This window comes from Acanthochromis polyacanthus, chromosome 19 (genome assembly GCF_021347895.1).
Source record: "Acanthochromis polyacanthus isolate Apoly-LR-REF ecotype Palm Island chromosome 19, KAUST_Apoly_ChrSc, whole genome shotgun sequence".
NCBI classification, from domain to species: Eukaryota; Metazoa; Chordata; class Actinopteri; family Pomacentridae; genus Acanthochromis; species Acanthochromis polyacanthus.
Window position 1 is genome coordinate 20,811,409 of NC_067131.1, and position 21,221 is coordinate 20,832,629.

At 40.4% G+C, this 21,221-nt stretch overlaps 2 protein-coding genes across 7 annotated transcripts in view; one reads left to right on the forward strand and one right to left on the reverse strand.

Annotated features, from left to right (window-relative positions):
* The window catches only part of uts2r2 (urotensin-2 receptor 2), an 83,546-nt gene that overhangs the window by 51,013 nt on the left and 11,312 nt on the right, over positions 1–21,221 (forward strand). For 2 of the 6 annotated variants that reach the window (XM_051939234.1, XM_051939235.1), the window contains exon 9: positions 19,983–20,109. In XM_051939234.1, coding sequence (XP_051795194.1) covers positions 19,983–20,109 — 127 coding nt within the window. Of the gene's footprint in view, positions 1–7,810; positions 9,684–19,982; positions 20,110–21,221 lie in introns of those variants that run through there. The other 4 variants (XM_022201475.2, XM_022201476.2, XR_007937898.1 and 1 more) reach the window with 3 other exon arrangements.
* LOC110956150 (urotensin-2 receptor) overlaps positions 6,812–21,221 on the reverse strand; it is a 43,526-nt gene continuing 29,116 nt past the window's right edge. The window contains exon 2 of the mRNA XM_051939233.1: positions 6,812–7,998. The gene's annotated coding sequence lies outside the window, so the exon portion shown is untranslated. The remainder of the gene's footprint in view (positions 7,999–21,221) is intronic.

Genomic DNA, 21,221 nt, shown 5'->3' on the forward strand with positions numbered 1-21,221 from the left:
GCCAGCCTCAAGCACGCTTCCAAATGATCATCAGTCATGGTGGAACGGTACTTGGACTTAATGATCTTCATGTGGGAAAAGGCTGACTCACATAAATAAGTGGAGCCGAATAATGCAGTCAAGGAGGTTGCAGATTCTCTCATGTTGGGGTACTTTTCCTCTGTGAGTAAGTTCCAAAACTGTCCATGAGCTCTGGACTTCAGCTCAATGTCGGCTTGTAGTGTCAAAATCTCATCCTCCACTCCAGATGAATTCAGGTGAAACAGTGTTGCAATTTTTGATGCAAGTGAAACACCTCAGCATCTTCCCGAAAAGGGTAGCACATGAATGTAGCCATAGGCTCGAGTAAAGCAGTCTTGAAATTGTTTGTCAAACTCTGACAGGCAATTGTCAATCTGTTCTGTGTAGCGTACACTGTCAAGCTGCACACATGACTTCCCCTGCATCTCCAGCTCTGATGTGAGGTTCTGGAAGTTTGCCAAATCCTGGTGCTGGAGCTTTGAGGAGAGATGTTGCATTTTTCGTTTGAAAGCATTAACTGAGCTTATCATATTGATCACAGTTTTGTCTTTTTCTTGCAGCTCTAGATTAAGGTCATTTAACATGTTGGTCAGATCGGTTAAAAATGCCAAGTCTAGCAGCCACTGGTCGTCACTTAGTTGGTTATATTCTGCATGTTTAGCTTCACAGAAAAAAACCTTAATCTCCGGACAGAGGTCTCGAAATCTTTGCAGGAATTTCCCTCGACTAAGCCATCTGACATCAGTGTGCAACAATAACTCAGAGTGGTCACCGTCAGTGTTATCTAGATGTGCACGGAATAGACGTCTTTGAAGAGATCTGGTGCGAATAGAACAGACAATCTTCGTTGCCACATCCATTATTTCTTTCATGTTGAACATTTTTGCGCATAACGCTTGTTGGTGTATTATGCAGTGGTAATTAAGGAAGTCTGGGAAAGCATCGTCCTCCTTGCACTTTGCATTCGACCCAAACCCATTCGAGCGGCCAACTATTGCAGGCGCTCCGTCCGTGGTGATGGACACCATTTTGTACACTGGGAGCTGGGTTTTCTCAATAAAGTTTTTAAAAGACTGAAATATGTCTTCTCCTCGCGTGTGTTCTTTCATGGGTAGGATTGTTAACAGCTCCTCTTTTGTGCTCATATCAGTAAGCACCATCCGAATAAAATGCACAACTGGGCTGTGTCACTCACGTCTGTAGACTCATCCAACTGCAGAGAGAAACACTCGCAATCTGTGATGTCCTTCCAAAGTTGCTTAGTCAAATCCTCAGCCATGGCTTCACTGCATCGGGGTCATTCCAGGTGAAATGACCAGATATTCCTTGTGGGGTGTTGCTACACCATTTTCAAATTAGTCCTAAATTTGCATGCCATTAGATAGTCACAAAAGTACTTTCTATGCAAAATTGTAGGCCTGTAGCTTAAATAGTTTCTGAGTTGTAGGGGTCTGAAATTTTCAGGATTTGGGCTATAAAAAGCCTCGCCAGCGTTTTTTGCATCTTTAAGTGGTTATTTCTCAGCCTCTAGACATACCAGAGAGCTGTGAGTTGGTAAACCTTTTCTCACAACTTTGAAATTTTGATTCACGCTTTTATCTCCACTCGTTTAGATTATTGCAACGCACTTTATTCAGGACTCAGCAAAACCTCACTGTCGAGACTACAGTTGGTTCAGAATGCTGCCGCTCGACTCTTAACTGGATCATGAAAATTTGTCCACATAACTCCCATCCTCCAGTCCCTCCACTGGCTCCCTGTGCACCTCCGTATTGATTTTAAACTTTTTATTTGCTTTTAAATGTCTTCATGGTCTGGCACCCCTGTACTTGTGTGATCTCCTGGCTCCCCACATCCCATGTCGGTCACTGAGTTCAACAGATCGGGCTTTACTGGTGGTGCCAAAGACTAAAAAGCAATCGAGAGGAGATTGTGCTTTTTCTGTGGCTGCTCCTAGATTGTGGAATGAGCTCCCACTACATATTAGATTAGCAGACTCTCTCTCCACTTTTAAATCTCTTTTAAAAACACATTTTTTTTAACTTGGCATATGGCTCAGCTTAGAGCTGGCTTTTATTGTACAACCTGTGTTTTATCTCACACTGTTTTATTTATATTTTTATTTATTTTATTTTGTTTTTAACATGTACAGCACTTTGGTTGACAGTGCCATTTTTAAAGTGCTTTAGAAATTAAGTTGATTGATTGATTGAAAAAGCCTTCCCCAAATCGCTTTACATAACTTAAAGTACCCTGTGCATGTCTATTTGTTAGTGCAACCGCCTGCAGATCACACTTGTTGAAAATCATACAGAAATGTTACTAGATATGACTGTGTTATGACTGCTGTTATGACTTTTATGAAAAAGTGACCAGGGTCCTCGTTCAGTCATGAAACCTACATGTTCTGATGCCATTAGATTTACAGAACAGAGTCCATGTTTAGAAGAGGCTTAAGTTGAAGCCTATGTGTAAAGAGTGGAATGTTCAGACTGGCCAGTGTAATAAAACCTGTCCATGAATGTGAACTTGTAAACTGTAAACTGATGGCTTCCAAAGAGAGCCTTCAGTCATCAAGGTGAACCATAAAAATAGGTTGATGCTACGGGTACGGACCCGTACCCGTAGCATCTGGACTAGAGGTACGGACCCGTTAAGGTTACTGAAGAGCTGGCGCCTGTTAACTACTATTTGCTGCACATTACAGGCAGTTTATATGAATGACTTTGACGGCGAACATTGTATAATTTAACCAAAAATACACTGTCTCCTCTCACACTTTAGACATTGCAGTTTTTACGCTTTTAGACGCCGTGTCTAAATTGTTTGAAGTCCAGCTCCTATTAATTAGTTTACTGCGTTCAGTGGTGGAAGCGGCTGACGAACTCCATTGCAAATGTTCCCATTTAATTTCGGACACTAATTTACAAGATAAAATTAAGGATGTCGAATACGAAACAAACACTCGTGAATGGTGAGGAGCAGCTCTTTAATTCGGCATGAATTAAAAAAAAACACAAACTCGATTTACTGTGATATTGTGAGATTTGTTTGTGGTTATGTAACTTAGCCATTCAACAGAGTCTGCTAACATTAAAGTGACTGACGTGCAGTGTCTGTGTTGACAGACGTAGAAAATACGTCAGGGTTTTGTTTAGGTTGTTAATATGTAATAGTCTGTCGCTACTTTTGAAGGTAAAAAAATACTTGTAGTTTGCTGGCTGTTAGTTCTGCCATTTGTTTTGTTTGCTGTTTGTGCTTTATTAGAACAGGGTCACGTGAATAAAAAGTTTTGCTATTTTTAATAGTAGTGCTGATTTCAACCCCCAAATCGCTGTCCGTGAAAAGTCAGATAATGATATTTATAAGACATTATGCATCAGGGCTGTACAGTGCGAGCGTTTCACTCGCATATGCGCCTAAAAATAGATCGGTGCGAGTAGAAAATATAAAAAGGGAGCACGCGTGCGAGTACAGATGTCAACCCTATCATTTGCATTTGCTCCTAAAATAAATCCACACCAAGTGGATCAAACTAAAAGTCATAGCCTACACCTTCTTCTTCAACAACTTTTTTTTTTTCACATCGGCAAGCTACAACACGACATGGTCAGAAAAACCGTGAGCTCCTCTCGACTCTCAGGCCGTCTCCCCCACACAGTACCGAGCATCACACAGATCGCCGCACTTTCTTAAAGCGACAGGCTCCTATTTTTGTCTTTAGCTTTTATGAACACATTAACTTGAAATAACCAAATACTGTGTCTGTCTAAATTATAATAATTAACTGTGCAGATTGTATGATATGAAATGAAATCTGCAGTCAGATTTTGTTGGGCCTCTTAACAAAATATGACTCCCCTATTATTTTGGCAAAGAAGTGGCAACCTCCAAACTTTCTCAGCTACAACATCTGTACCTCTGCTGCTGATGTATAAGGTCTTGTGTACATGGTGGCTTCCACCGAGTTTTTTGCTTGGAAATTGGAAAAATGTAACACAATACTATCTGAGTGATAATGGAAAATATGACAAAAGAAAGAAGTCAGTAGACCAATCACACTCCAAATGAAAGGAAGCCATATTGGTGAAAGTTTTGTTTTCTTTTGTGAGAACAAAATCAATAATTCTTTACAAACTAATTACAAAAGACACATACATATGTACACCACCTTTTATGAGAACAAAATCAAACATAATTCTTTGCAAACTATTTACAAAATACCCACACACTCTAAACATGGGCTTTGGTGTTTCCTTGTGACAGATGTAGTATGGATGTCCATCTGTAAAAAATACATTGGTTTATTAGTTCACAAAGTCCTGAGGACCAATGAAGCTGATGTATGTGACACTGGTGAGGGATGATAATCTATTTTATGGGAGAAGCTTTGTTTGTGCAATGTCACTGTTAGAACTACATCCATTTATTTGACCACCACCGAAGACCTCATGAGGATCAGCTTGGAGGGGCCATGTCTTGAGGACTTTGATCCAAGTCCTGCTGTGGACCATTGGATGAACTCAGCCAAGCGTGCCAGGCGACAGGGATGTTCTCTGTGCTAAATAACTGAGCCTACTGCTTGGCTTGTTGTGTGAATGTTAATAAAATTGTGCGATTCATCGTGAAAATTCATAGTGCTCCTAAATGTTTTTCTGTGCTCCTAAATTTTTTCATTTAGGAGCACCTGTGCTCCTAGTGAAAAAGCTAAGCGTACAGCCCTGTGTATGATAGAAAAGAGAACAGCAGATGACTGATATGACAGGCTCGGCACGCAGATTCTCCTCGAATCACGGAAGCGCCTTCATCACTCGGATTACCAAGCCGGCTCATTAATATTTATGTCCGTCGGATTACCAGCCAATCACAAAGCGCGTTCATCAGACGGCTCAATAATATTCATGTCCGTCTCATTAATATTTATAGTAAGGGAAAGTGCCGTATCCGTAGGCCACAGGCTACGGGTACGGGTCCGTATCTGTAGACACTACCATAAAAATATGATGTCTGTCTACATTCAGAGCAGTAATAAGCTGCTGGAAGCTTGTCTAAATTCACTACATTGTTCTAATGATGTCAAAATAGTCTATTTGTTCACAGTTTGGCTTAAAATTCTCTTACAGTACATGTGTTGAACTCCTTCATACAGAATTCCTAACCAAAAAAATGGGAAGGTATCTGAATGTGTCAGTGCTGCTCTGATTGTCAGCGAAGACAAACTTACCTGTGCCTCACTTCACTCAGACTTCTTTAGGTTTTTCCACGTGTGTCCTGGAAAGGGATTTTTGAGCTGTGAGAACTGTTGAATTTGGCTCCTTTGTGTTAGTACTAATCTGTGCTGCCGACTCTACTGAATCTTTCTTCACAGCAAACACTACAAAAGTTTATACTGACAGGTGCGAAGGATTATTTTCAAAGATTCTTTCATTGTCAAGTTATCTAAAGCTGTTCCACTAATTTGAGCACTTGAGCATGCCCTCGTTTTTCAATGATATAAACCAAGTGGACCTCTTGCTGCTCACACTCTTTTGTTTGTGCACTAATTCTTTTTGTGTTCATTCTTGGAGATTTCAGCGTGAATTCCATTGTTTTACAGCAAGTACTGATTTCCCCTGACGTTCCCCAACTAATACTCTGCCAAAGGGATTTCAGCTCCTACACAAACACAAGCAGATGAACACACGAACACACCATCGTCAGTATTCCCTCAATAAAATTAGTGTAAGTAAAGTGGACCACAATGATTCCAGCTTTTTATTCTTATGTCACATAATGAGATAACCCCATCAGAAGGTGAGGAAACTGGAAGTTTTGTAAGAAAACAAGACTCTGTAAACTTTTTCAATATAAATCTCTTAATTGTGGGCTACAACCACAAACTAGCTATGTAAACATAAATGCAAATGTCTAACAGCAGGTTGTGTTTGGAAAGCTGGACTAGCCTCTGATAAGTGGAGATCATTTATCCCGAGGCAGCCTCACCAGAACTGCAGTGTGTGTTAGTTCATGATAAAAAAGTTTGTGTGGTTGGACAGAGACAGTGGTCTACATTGTCATGCTTTAACGGCATGTTATAGCAGAGAACCAGTCATTCATAACTAGACATCTTCATTAATAAGGGTGACTACAAATGAATATGTAGAATAGAAACAGGAGTGATTCAGTTAGGCAGCTCTTCTCTGTTCATGTGGGATCAACTGAGATTGATCAGTTTGTCTCCTGCAGTTATGTCTTTTGTTCTGCTCAGTTTTCTTATTTTATTTAATTTTATTCTGTCTTTTATTGTGTGCTAAGGTCCAGATCTCAAAACATCATTATTGATTGTTTCCCAGACTCTGTTTCAGGTTAATCTGTAGATGCTTCCTAACTTAGCTGTTAGCATAGCCACTGTGAAAGTAGCTAATTTCCTGGTTTTGTGTTGCTGTGCTTCTTGTTCAGAGTTTTTGCAGTCTCTGCTTAAAAGACATTTTTAAGGCCACAGAGTGACAACAGAGAGAGGAGGCTGCATCACACCTGAAGTAGAGCATTTAAGTTATCAATAATCAGCCACGATACAGGGGGGTCTCGACTTGCGTCAGAAATCGGTTCCTATAGCGCGGTGTAACACGATTTTCATCGTAAGTCAGAACTCACATATGTATACAAGTAACTAAGTCACTCACCTACGCTAACACAGTGGTAAAATCATAATCTAGGACACAAAAACACTGTACAGTAACAATATAAAATAAATTTTAAAAAGAGAACAATTCCTTAACTTTAAAAAACAGCACAAACAAAAGAAAGCGAATAAGATAAGATAATCCTTTATTACTCCCCATGTCATAGGAAATTTCCCATGTTACAGCATACAGTAAGAGCAACAATAAACAACAATATAGTTATAGTCATAATAATATTTACAATATGTACAAGAGTGAAGGATGGAAAAAGTGGCTTATGGAATAATGTATATGTAGAACAATCCAATGTGGGGTACAATTGGCGAATGTAAACAAAGCCGTCTTCCTTATATAGAGCCACGTGACAACGTATTCGTTCGCTCTGTTTGCCAGCTAGTTCCCATGCATAATGTATCTTAAGGACGTAGACACTGTACGTCGAAATGATGGAACAGGACTGTATTAATAAATGTTGACATAACCACGAAACACCATAGGTCGAGTACGTCATAAACTGAGGACCTACTGTAATCTGCCAGGCTGATTGTCGGTCTATCCTTACTTAACAGACCATCATATGATTAGTCTTCCCTCACCTCCACAGCTCTGGCAACTACTTCCTGACTCCAGATGTGTATGTAACAAACACTATGTTCATGTTAGTCTACTCATCTCGGTCTTAGAAAGACAATCCATTCATCCATTCTCTATACACTGCTTTATCCTCACTCGGGTCACGGGGGGTGCTGGAGCCTATCTCAGCTGACTCGGGCGAAGGCAGGGGACACCCTGGACAGGTCGCCAGTCTGTCGCAGGGCTACATATACAGACAAACAATCACACTCCCATTCACACCTACGGACAATTTAGAGTAACCATTTAAGCTCAGCATATTTTTGGACTGTGGGAGGAAGCCGGAGTGCCCGGAGAAAACTCACGCATGCACAGGGAGAACATGCAAACTCCATGCAGAAAGATCCCATGCCCAGGCTGGGATCTGAACCGGGGATCCTCTTGCTGCAAGGTGAAAGTGCTGACCACTATACCACTGTGCAGCCCTGGAAAGACAATAAGATGTTGAAATGCTCCTTTAAATCAAGAGTCCTTCTCATTGTTTCTTTGCCCAGGACGAGTCTCGTTCTTCTCTTCTGGCTCAGAGAACCTCCACCGGGTGGAGAAGGTGACGTGGGGGACCCGCTACGCCATCACTGTGTCCTTCACCTGCGACCCTGCACACGGCATCTCTGATCCCGCCCTGCCCTGAGGTATCCACTGGTTGATGGATAACACCGCTGACCACTGGCTTGGACAAGCCCTGCAGCAAACAGAGGGATCAGAAGGGAAGGACAAGGGGAAAGACAAGGAAACTGTGAGATTTTATACGCAGGTTTTACTGGTATACTCTAGCTACACAGTCAGTATCTGTCATTTTTTGTTTCAGGTCTTGACTTCCTTTCCCTTACTGAATGTGCAGCAAAAAATAAATCCACATGTGGTCTCCCTCTTGTATGTAGAGGTGTTTTCCTTGATGTTACCGGCCCTTGTGTTTCTAACCAATTTTCTACAGCGGTTTGTTTTTTTTCTCCATCTTAATCGCTGGTATTAGGCGTGTGTGGATTCCCTACAAGTTTCCACAAGCTGCTCTCCTTGATCATTCAGGGGACAGCTTGAGAACAAAGTGTTTTTCTGCCAAAACAGACTCAACGATGCTAAAGTGGGATTGTGTTTCTTCTGCTTGTCTCTGTTTTTCTTTTTAAGGAGAGCTGTCGATTCCTTGAAGAACAGATATAAGTCTGGTGAAACTCTCACCGAATCAAGCATTCATCAACAAATCCTCCCGCTCATGCTCACTCCCCAGACCCAGGAGGTATTTTTGTCTCACAAGGATCCACTCCCTGTCCAAGAGAATAATGGCTCTTTCTAGTTTACTTCTGAGGTCGGTGAGGATGGTTTGAAGTAAAATACTGACCTGAAAAGTCCTTGTTTCTTTGTTTCCTTTTAGCACTCAAAGTTATTGGTTTTCCTCCAGCAGCCCAGCACACTTGAGTATTAACGGTTTTTATTAAATCAGCAATTATTCATGTGTACACCTCTATTGATTGCTACTTCAATCTTGCCTGTACTTCCATTGTGAGCCAGACACTTGAGGAATTGCTTGACTGATCAAACACTTGTGTGATGGAGAAGTCATCGTCCTTGCCTTTCTTATTTTCCACACAGCTGCTCACAACCATCCACTGGCTCCATTCTCATTTCCTCTGTATAGATTCTTAAATTTCATTTCAGAAGCCATCATTTTATTTATTTTTAACATTCCAGTCAGTTTTTTCAATCTTTACTTTTAAACCCTTTTAAAATGAATGTTATTAGTTTCTCTTGTATTACTTAACAGGATTTTCTTATTATTGAAAGTGGAATCAAAAATAAATAAGTGAAAAGCAGAATCGGCTTCAGTAATCAAAATTTAAAAATCTGTTTATTCTTAGGATTTTGAATACTTTATGCGACATGCAGGCATTTTCCTGTGATCAAAACAAAACTAAATAAGCTGTTTGCTCCTTGTGACAAAGAGCTCCAGTTATAATTAAGGCCAAGTAATTGTTTAGTGAATGCAGAGGTTTTATTTTCTTGGGTTCCTCAATTCAGAACAATGGTTTTCTACATTGTTTATCTGGGCAGCTCTATCATCAGTCTTTTGAATAAACCAGCAGCCATTTACACATGCACTCTATATGCAAACCATGCTACTGTTTCTGTGTGTTTTCTTTTAATTTTTTTTTTTTTTTTTGGGGGGGGGATGGCTCTGGCATATTATTAGCTCATAACTTGAACAAGCTAGCAAACATTCTTAACTACACCTTGTTTCTGTACACCTTTTGAACAACAATATTGACTCTTCCTTTCTCTCTTTTTTAAGCTCTGTCTGAGTTGCTACCAAAATCTGTTAAATATTCAAAATATAATTGCTAGTTAGACTGGGAATTAACCTGCATTTTTAATGTTTTTTTATTATTAAAAATGGATGTGCTGGACGTGAAGTTGTTGAAAGCTTTGGACTTGGGTGATACTTCTCTGTAAGTTTGCCACTAAGTCAACCACATTGTAGTTAATAAATGAATTATTATTACAAAAATATTGAATTATGTGGCTTTAATTTTACATTGCCACTCGCATTCACTGATTATACAATTTAAGCAAGTTCTAAAATTTTGTTAACTGCAATGCAAAGGGTAACAGAAATGCAGGTGTATGTTATTCGCACTTATGGACCAGAGGACAATGACCTGCGCTTCTAACATGATTTTTCCACTTACTTTAACCGCTTGGAGAGAACGAAGCATTGTGTACTGAATTCACATCTACTGCACATACACTGACAACTACTATGCCAACAGTGCAGTATTGCCCTTCCAGCTCCTTGAGGACCTATTACCACATCCATTACTGATGAGAGAAGCATAGCAGTAGCCCTGCACATGCAGGAGGACTGTGTGGGAGGAATGCCAGTTTTGATGAAACAAGGATGGTACTGGATATAAAGAAAAAATCCAACATACACAGTGTATAGGTCTGGTGTGACAAGGTCATCCATTGCCGTCGTGTGGCAGCACATTCTTCAAAGTTTTAATCTTCTCAGATAATGTTGTTAACTTGTACTTCGCCCCTCAAAGGAATCATTAAATCTCCTTTAACCTCGTCACCGAAAAGAAGTACACAATCATGTTGGATGGCTCCTGTGACATATTGAGGTTAGAGGACTTTAACCTACAGTTAAGTTGCAAATTATTCATATCTTGCCGAATTTTAATTTATAGAGAATTTTTATTTGGTTTCTTCTAGCTGAAAATGACATATGTAGCAAAGGACAGCAAGTCATTGTGTTAGAGCTGTTGAAATGATAAATTTCGACTATTACTATGCTGATTTTTTGCCTACATTAAAGATGTGGTGCCCTTCATAGTTGGCGTCCAGAGAGACCAGCCTTGGGCTCTGTCTACATTGAGATATTTATACCAGAACTGCTCAGATCCATCAGGATGTCCTTGGTAGTGATCCCAGAATGCTTCTGGCCTCTCACATTACCATTGTTGCCATTGCAGGGGTTACTTTTGGTTTAGCCATGCTAAGGCATGGCACTTGACTAGTAATTGACGAGAGAACTACTTCATCAGCTGTTATCAGTTCTAATGTATTAGAATGCTCTGGAACATGGTAGATATTAATGTCAAATTAAAGGGCATTTTTGTTAAACATGTAAACAAATTAGAAAGAACAAAACTGAAATTGTTAGAATTTATTAATAACATCTCAAGCAAAAGACCATGTTTTGTCTCTTGTTTGCTATTTCCAGCTGCTAGAAGAAACCTATTCACCACCCTTCAACACCATCAGTATCAGTTACTGTTTCTTTATTGTAAACCCAACTGTTCATGCAATCTAGAAAATTGGACTTCAGCTAAAGATTTTCATTGCTGTAAATTGCTCTCATGATGACTCCTGCACTTGAGCATTCGCTAAATTACCATCTATAGTTATCAGTGGCGGCTGGTGGTGAAATTTGTTGGGTGGGCTAACAAATGCATAATACCGATTAAATGGTTAACACACCTGCAAAAGCAACATCACCTATGATACACACAGTTGCATCAATTACAAGTACACTATACTTTTTTAGTGCTCTACATCAACACTCTCACTCATTCACTCTCACACACACACACACACACACCACTACAAAACGTGTTCCAACTGCAACGACTGCCCACAGATAGCCTGCTGCAACTGTCTTATTACAACTGTTTGGCGACATGTAGTGCAAAACACGCCTTCAGTACAACAGATCACCTCAGCAAAAGCAAGGTGTCACAGTCCTTTAACAGGTCAACATGGGCCTACCTTATTTGAAAAGAAGCTCACATCGACGGCCGATGTGATCCCAGTCTCTTAACTTCCAGCTTTTCCTCCAAAGACATTGAGGAAAATGGACATGAAAGCAAATAATCCACCTCGTTCATGCTAACGCCCCCCATAGCTTAACCTTTTCTCCCTCCTTCCCAACTCTGGCACAAATAGCAGCACCGCTGCATCAACTTGCTGTTATTGGTCAAAGTCAAGGCCTGTAGGCTGACTGAAGTTAGCCCAAATGATCAGTAAATCACGGGGGTGGGACATGACACCTGTCAATCACTTACAAGAACGAAATGAATGAAAGCGGACTGTATCTGCTGGGGCTGTAAAAAATAAGCCCATTTAGAGATATTCTATGTTTTTCTTTTGACTGATTGGTACTGTTGCTACCTTTGTTTTCACCTCAACTTAAAACAATCTGTTGTAAGTTATTTAAAAAATAATTTTCTCATCTTTTTTTTGTGTTGGCCTGGGAGGGCTTAGCCCTGTTAGCCCATTTATACCAGCCGTCCCTGATAGTTATATTTACATTACATTATTATCAGGAGGATAGGGCTGCAACTAACGATTATTTTAATAATCGATTAATCGGCCGATTATTTTTTCAATTAATCGATGAATCGGATAAAAAAAACATTTTTAATTTCTGTCTCTTTATTCAGAAATAGAAGATTTGGAATGACAGAACAAATAAGATCATTATAGGGAAGCCTTCATCTTCAACCATAGACAGAGGCTTCATGTCAGTGACCTTCATGTTGAGGATGCTCTCAGTCAGACAGCTGCTTGCTGTGGTGGACATGATGTCTTTCTCATCATAAAGCCTATCAATGCAATTCATCCTGCCTCACTCCAACACAAACCAGAGTCTTCACTCAGATGTTGTCAGAAAATAAAAACTTGAGGCTTAATTTTCAAATTATTACCACTATAGTGTGCAAGTTATGTAATGCATATTCAAACCATGCTTAAGCTGATGGAAGTGAAATAAAACCTATCTCTCACAGTCACACACGCCCCATCTCTGTCATTAATCAGTTAATAGACCTTTTTCCGAAACGTCATCATCGAACGTCAACGCCGGTCACCGTCCCCAGCAACGCGATACCGCCATTTTAAGAGGGGTATGCTATTGCCTTGACGACCAGTACTTTCCCACCTTTCCCACCCGATTTTAACGACTAAAAGCAGATATGCCCAAAACCTGCGCTGTTTTTGGCTGTAGTTCTCACTCATGGAGCAACAAGAACATTTCCTTTTACAGAATTCCGACTGGAAAGGGCCAGAAAAGGACTTTATGGCTCAAAGCACTGAGGCGGATTAACAATGATGGAACCACATGGAGCCCACAGTCAAAATGGTCCTATGTTTGCAGTCAGCATTTCATCAATGGTATGTTGTGTTTCATGAAATTATTACCCCTTAACTGATTTTCTGAAATTATTAATAAGCTTAACCCGTTGCGCTTCAGTTGCGCTTCAGTGTCCCGCCCGCGGTACACTTTGAGATCTGCATAAGCAATTTGCTAAATGTCTGAAACTGCAAACGCGATTATACAAACACTATGCGCCGATGGAAAGCTTAGATTCTCATGAATCTGCCGGTATAAACCACTTTCAGATGTGATTACCACAGCAGGTAATTTGTCCGACAAACAACGAATATCCATCCATTCGTTCTCTATACACGGCTTCAACGTACACAGCGCGACTCACATTTCCGGGTTCATTATTACACACAGATGAAAATATTCCACAAAAAACAGCCATAATCCAACCTTGGACACCCAGAGGAAACGAGCCAGTAACATATTTTGTCCAAAACATGTCTTGAAGTCAGTATATACTCCCCGAATCGGTCATTTTCAAGGAAATGCACCTCGCGATGCGCGTCCAATATTCCCCGTATTTCTCGTCATATTTTTATTTACACATAGAATATTAGCGATTTTTTTGTACTGAAAATGGCTGGAATTGACTGCAGCTTATGGTGTCTATAATTATCTGAAATGTTGAGGGCTAGCTACTTAGCTTAGGCTAGTGCTAGCTGTGCTTCCCACAAAAAGTCAGGGGTCTTTCTACTCACACTGCTATTTTTAAACACTCCTAAACTCAATACTGAACAAACAAGTCTCCCTTCTCTCCTCCCTTTCGTTCTGCTAACTACTATGCTGTAATCAGCAGCATTGTCCTCATTATTGTTAGCACCTCATACCCTTGGGCTTAGGGTGGGTAGAGCTCATTTACAGGTATCTGACTCTTAGTTTTGATAATGCACATCTAACTAATATACATACACTACTTCCACTTGAAATTAAAAGGTGTAATGGCTCACCCCATTAGCTTAACATTAGCTTAGCATAGCGGAGCTGGTGTAGCTGTATCTTACAAGGCATTTATCATTCTGACATTGACCTGTATGCACAAAAACATATAAATATAAGCATACCTCAAAGAAAACGTATGAGTCCAGGCTTTTATAAGTCTTCATCTTCTCCATTGTGTGGATACCTGGGCTGTTGATAAGGTACTTGTAAATGGAGTGCCACTGAAGATCTGGCCACATAGTAGGGTTGTTTTCCCATGATCCCAGTGCAATTTGGTACGGACATGACTGCAAACCAACCAGTTTTATTTTTTTCTTTATACCGTAGCTTGGCTTTTGGCTCAAGATTTCCGAAATAATCACCAGACATTTTTCTCTGGGTCAAAACTGCGTGGTTTCGGCGGTCAAATCACGGTTGCTAAGGACTTTGTGTCCCCCTCTTTTAATGGCGGCGTTGCTAAGGAAGGTGTGGTCACGTGTCCCAGATTCTGATGTCATTACGAAAAGGTCTATAAGATAACCCTAGCATCAGACAAGCTACCAGAGAGACTGATATTACGTTTCCTCACTTTAAAACGGAACAAATGTAGGATAATGCAGTGACTTCAGATGCGTGTCCACTAGATGCGACACATCGCATGTGGCCGGTTGGTGTGTTTCCAGCTGCGTCTCCAGTGTGTTTACCTGCAGCTCATTTTTATAACTTCTACTGTCCTTAAACATCTACACACGTGGACAAAATTGTTGGTACCCCTCAGTTAAAGAAGGAAAAACCCACAATTCTCACTGAAATCACTTGAAACTCACAAAAGTAACAATAAATAAAAATTTATTGAAAATTAAATAATCAAAAACAGCCATTACTTTTGAATTGTTGATTAACATAATTATTTAAAAAAACAAACTAATGAAACAGGCCTGGACAAAAATGATGGTACCTCTATAAAAGATTGAAAACTATTTGACCAGAGTGACATGATTAACTCAGGTGTGTCATTTAATTGACATCACAGGTGTTTCCAAACTCATAATCAGTCAGTCTGCCTATTTAAAGGGAGACAAGTAGTCACCCTGCTGTTTGGTGAAAAGGTGTGTACCACACTGAACATGGACAACAGAAAGCGAAGGAGAGAATTGTCCCAGGACATCCGAAAAAAAATTATAGACAAACATCTTAAAGGTAAAGGCTATAAGACCATCTCTAAACAGCTTGAAGTTCCTGTGACAACAGTGGCTCATATTATTCAGAAGTTCAAGACCCACGGGACAGTAGCCAACCTCCCTGGACGTGGCCGCAAGAGGAAAATTGATGACAAATTGAAGAGACGGATCGTTGGAATTGTATCCAAAGAGCCCAGAGCAACCTCCAAAGAAATTAAAGGTGAACTCCAAGGCCAAGGTACATCAGTGTCAGATCGCACCATTCGTCGTTGTTTGAGCCAAAGTGGACTTCATGGGAGACGACCAAGGAGGACACCACTGCTGAAAAAAACTCATAAAAAAGCCAGACTGGAATTTGCAAAAATGCATGTTGACAAGCCACAAAGCTTCTGGGAGAATGTCCTTTGGACAGATGAGACCAAACTGGAGCTTTTTGGTAAGGCACATCAACTCTATGTTCATAGACTCAAAAACCAAGCATACGAAGAAAAGAACACTGTCCCTACGGTGAAACATGGAGGAGGCTCAGTAATGTTTTGGGGCTGCTTTGCTGCATCTGGCACAGGGTGTCTTGAAAGTGTGCAAGGTACGATGAAATCTGAAGACTATCAAGGCATTCTGGAGAGAAATGTGCTGCCTAGTGTCAGAAAGCTTGGTCTCAGTCGCAGGTCATGGGTCTTCCAACAGGACAACGATCCAAAACACACAGCCAAAAACACCCAAGAATGGCTGAGAGAAAAGCGTTGGACTATTCTAAAGTGGCCTTCTATGAGCCCAGATCTGAATCCCATTGAACATATGTGGAAGGAGCTGAAACATGCCATTTGGAGAAGACACCCATCAAACCTGAGACAACTGGAGCTGTTTGCTCATGAGGAGTGGGCCAAAATACCGTTGACAGCTGCAGAACGCTCATTGACAAATACAGAAATCGTTTAATTGCAGTGATTGCCTCAAAAGGTTGTGCAACAAAATATTAAGTTATGGGTACCATCATTTTTGTCCAGCCCTATTTCATTAGTTTGTTTTTTTAAATAATTATGTTAATCAACAATTCAAAAGTGATGGCTGATTTTGATTATTTAATTTTCAATAAATTTTTATTTATTGTTACTTTTGTGAGTTTCAAGTGATTTCAGTGAGAATTGTGGGTTTTTCCTTCTTTAACTGAGGGGTACCAACAATTTTGTCCACGTGTGTAAACTAGCTGTCGGTGAACTAAAACCAGGACAGGTTCAGCTGCTGCACAGATTATTTCTCGCCTCAAATGCTTTAGAAATACTTTTCCCTGAAGTGTTTTCGAAATAATAGAGAAAGTTTGCCGCCGAGCCGCTGTCTTTATCAGACTCATCCACCGGACCGACCGTCAGCTGAAAGCACGGTCACGTGACCACGTAGTGGCCCGCTCGTGACCGTCGGGCATCAGTGCAATTTTCAGATGCGTGCATTCACATGTAGTGGACACGCAGCATGTCTTTGTTTTGTGAAGCGTGAAATACTCCCATACTTTTGAGGACTTCGGTCAAACTGTTTTCTCCGTGCTGGTCATGTTTCATTTGTTGAATTTACTTCCCTTTGAAAATACCTGCTCTACTCTGCCTCCACCTTGCTCTGTTCAACTTGCTCTGCAGGTGAAGTAGACGGCTCCGTGATCGCGACATGAATCGCACGACACAACGAATCGATAATGCAATTCGTTGCCAACGCTTTTAATAATCGATTATTATCGATTTTATCGATTCGTTGTTGCAGCCCTACAGGAGGACCAGCTATACTTTCTCCTCCGAATTCTTGACAATTTTTGGAACTATTTCAGACAAAAGTCACACCTTGCAAGCAAATATCAGTTTTGTTAGCGTAACTGACATGAGAATAATTTCTTTAGCTAGCAAACTAGTTCAGCCAACAATAATCCAACAAGCTGGTTAAAACCAGGGCTGCACAGTGGTTTGGTAGTTGGCACTTTCGCCTTGCAGCTAGAAGATCGTTGGTTCGCATCCCGGCCTTCCTGGGATCTTTCCATATGGAGTTTGCATGTGCACCCTCTGCATGCATGGGTTTTCTCTGCGTCCCCTGACTTCCTCCCACAGTCCAAAAACATGCTAAGGTTAATTGGTAATTCTAAATTGTCTGTGAGTGTGATTGTTTGTCTGTATATGTAGCCCTGTGACAGACTGGTGGCCTGTCCATGGTGTCCCTTGCCTTTGCTGGGATACACTCAGGCCACCCTGTGACCCTAATGAGGATTAAGAGATGTAGCGATAATGGATGGATAAAATCAGCGAACCTTTTCATATTTCCAAGTAAAGGTGTTTTAAAACAACACTCCATGAAAGGTGCTTAAATACTGTATGCACTTGAAGGTGATATATGCAAAAAGATTGATGACAGAGCTGTAGGTCACAGGCAGCAAGTCAACTTTCGTAATAGATAATAATCCACAAAAGACTTGGACATAAAGAATTGTTGCACTGGTATTTTATTGCAGGAGGAAGTCTGGCTGTGCGTACTAAATCACTGTCTTTACCCTAAACTGCAATACATTGGCATTGGCTTTAAAATAATGCTGTATAAGTACTGAGAATACAGGAGTTCTGTTACTGCACTATAAAAAGCAAAAACAAGTCTGATATAAATTTGGCGGTAATTACCTGAAAAAGAAACCTTCTTGTGCTGTCATTCTCTGCTCCCAGTGCTCCTGCTACACTTTGAATGCTTTGAAAGTGTTGTGAGCGGTTTCAAAGTGGATCTAAAACTTTTTCAGAGAACAAACATCACATTCTGACATCATGTTGAGGATCAGTACTAGAGTAGGCTACGACTGAGAGAAAACACAGCAGTTGTCAGTGGAAGAGCTTGCAGTCTCCAAGACTGAAGAATCATTGGGTTAGGAGCATGTTTGTTGTTTTGTTGAACATTTACAGGGATGTTTACTGTGAATTCATCTCATGGAGTTGGACTGTCATGTAGAGTTCTACAGTAACATTCTGAAGTATCTGAGAGAACATTTGGTGTGAACGGCTTGAACTGTGGCACATGGGAACATGTACCCACTCACAGAGTGTTGAAGTGTTTTGCAGCATCACAATCATTGCTCTTCACCCAGCCTACTCACCAGATTTGACTCCTTGCAACTTCTTTCCACCAAAAGGATCGCTGTAAGATAGTGGGTGAGATACAGGGTACATTGCAGATGGTGCTTGACGTACTTCCAAGTGTCCCAAGAGCAGGAGCTCTGGGAGTGGTGAATCACTGCACAAGAAGACTACGGTGACTAGAATGTCAGGCAAATTTTAGTGAGGTAGAGTTTTTGCTTTTTATAGTACAATCTCAAAAAGTTTTAGATGACACTTTGGACAAGTCAGCTGGACATGCTAAGGTTTGTAGCTGGGTCATTCCATATCACATAGACAAAAGAGGGTTGCACCACCATCTCAGATTGTCTTCATTTTTTGTTAATCTGCAGAAGGGTAAAAATGATTGAGGAACCCAAAGTTACAGCCTCACAGGCCCACTGGTTTTCATTGTACAGCCTGTTGAAGGAGGGGGGTCCTTAGTTTTTAAAATCCATCTGTCATTTTTTGACAATTTCAAACCCTAATAACTCAGGAAGTATTAAATATATCTTCTTCAAATTTTCAAGTTCTTTTAAATGTATATAGATGCATAAAATAAAGTGGTCAGACAAGTGTTATGATGAAAATCTGTTGAGGCACAGCCATTTAAAAAGTGCATAAGATTACAATAAGCTCCAAAATTAAATGCATTTATTAACATTACTCTGCTGGGTCAGGATAGGTCAGATTTTGTTTTCTGGGTCATTAGCAATTTTTTGATACATTTATGGGACACTATATGTGCCTAGGGAGGGCTTGGGAAGCTGTCAATCACAGGTTGTTTGGCAACATTCACCATATTTAGTCTGAAATTACTCAATGTGGACAAGGTGGCACATTTTTTAAATTTTGTAGGTTTGAAGATACACATGAAACCTTGTAGAAAAACTTAAAATGAACTTTGGTTCTTGCTGTATTAATTCATCACACACATAACAAACAAGAAAAGCACTGAGAGAGCGCATTATTCCGCTAAGGCTGCTCAGTTGTGTCATTTTTGATGGGTTAAATCTTCATAAAAAATTACCTTGGGCTAAGCACAGGCGTGTGTTATGCATGTGTATGCTATGTACGGATACCAAATCGTATGACCTAAATCTGTAACGGGCAGTGGAAATAGATGGGAAACACCCCCAAAATTTAATCAATTGTTCCTTGTATGATTTCCGATGGATAAGTCCAGATAAATCCGCAGGGGTCAATTTGTAATAGGATCGCAACCCTGTGATCATCAGCAGGCAGCTGATGTAGCGTTCACTTGTTGTCATAATTACAGTGACTCCGTGCTGCTATCTTGCTATGATATGGAAATCCTTAGCAAATCTGTGGATCCAGACTATCAGCCACACCACTGCCAAAATCTAATCACTTAGTCCTTGTGTCATTTCTGACCTTTCCTGAAAATTTCATCCAAATCCGTTAGTCCATTTTTGAGCAATGTAAACAGACAGACACATATGCGGATCACCACATAACTCTGCCGTGTTCCCTGGTGAAATTGTTTTTGTTTTTTTAAAGAGTCCTAAACAAGTAAAATTATTTGTTACTCTGAAATATTTACTGACTTTTTCTTCTGTGTCAGTATCATGTCTCTCCGTCTTTTGAAAGAAGCTCTACAGAGACGATTATTTTATTAATTTTGGCGGATTGACAGCTTCATTTAACATCAAGTGCAGGAAACAAGCACAAACGGAAGGACAGAAGACAATCTAGTAATTTTTCAAAATAAAACAGCAGACTCTGCCAGAAATATAATAAAAAATGAATCATTTTTATTCCCTCTGTGCAGCCCGGTACCACTCTGACCATACGGAAGGGACTGATCTTTTATATCGACAGGAAATACCCAGGAGGAAGTTGCAAAGAAGACAGCGGGATAAGAAAGTTTGCAAACACTTGGAGAGGAGAATAAAAAGGTATGTTTTCCCTTACGTCTTTTTTAAACACTCGGCCCTAGTCTCTTACAGTATTATCCAACAGCAGCAAATTTACGTAGCAAATATTAGCGTGCGTCTGTCTAGCAGACCGTTGCTAGGGACGCCAATCAGAACAGCTCCCCCTAGTGGCCTGGCGACCTTCCGTGAATTTGCAGCGTCTCTCTCTTGCAGTTGTTTCGGGGTTTGTATGCAGCATTTCCCTTTTGCATTTGTTTTGTCGGTTTGTGTGTTTTTGCTTTTGCAGCGTTTCTGTGAATGCATCGTTTTTTTGTTGCAGCATTTCTCTGTTGCATTTGTTTTATGTGTTTTGGGGTTTGCATCATTCCTGTGTTTGCAGCGTTTTGATCGTTTGTGTAACCTGTTAAAAATGAGAAGTATGTTAGCCCTGTAACCTGGAAAAAAGAAAAAAAAAAAGGAAAAAGAACTTACCTGTTACCTACCTGAAAAAAAAGAAAAGTGTTACAACAGTTAAAATATTTTATTTTTATATTTTTCTTTCATTGACAGTGATTTTCATTTCATTCCTAATTGCAGTCTTTATTTCAACCTGTATTTCATTTATCTATGTATTTATTTTATCCCAGAGGTCAAAGTTCGCTTTAAAAGTGGTTCTGTGAAGAGAAAGAAATGCCATTCGCTCACAGAGTGTAGCTGAATTGCTATTGGGAGAAATCGGCGCATGTCCCGCCCTCTGGGCGCGAGTTAGTGAGACGCGGACGATACACCACTGTTGCCAACTCCTCAGTAAGGAAAGTCGCTACTGGCTGTCCTAAAAGTCGCTAAATGACGTCATCGCCTACTTTGCATATTTCCCAATTTGCATGTAATTGTAATCAACGTTGTAGGAGAGAGGAATAACGTTGTGGAAGAGACCAAAAAGTGAGTATAAAACACCCAAAATATGTTTTTTTCACTAGAGGCTAAATGCTGTGGTTTATTTTAGCATGACAGTGAAGAAACATTTTCGTTTATATGGCTCCGTAAGTCTGGATGGGATCTGTAGTGACTTTGCGCATGCGGGATTCATCTGCGGTCTGGCCGCGGAGAGATGTGGGTCTCCCCCTTCCCTCACTGGGACTGCTGCAGGGTTA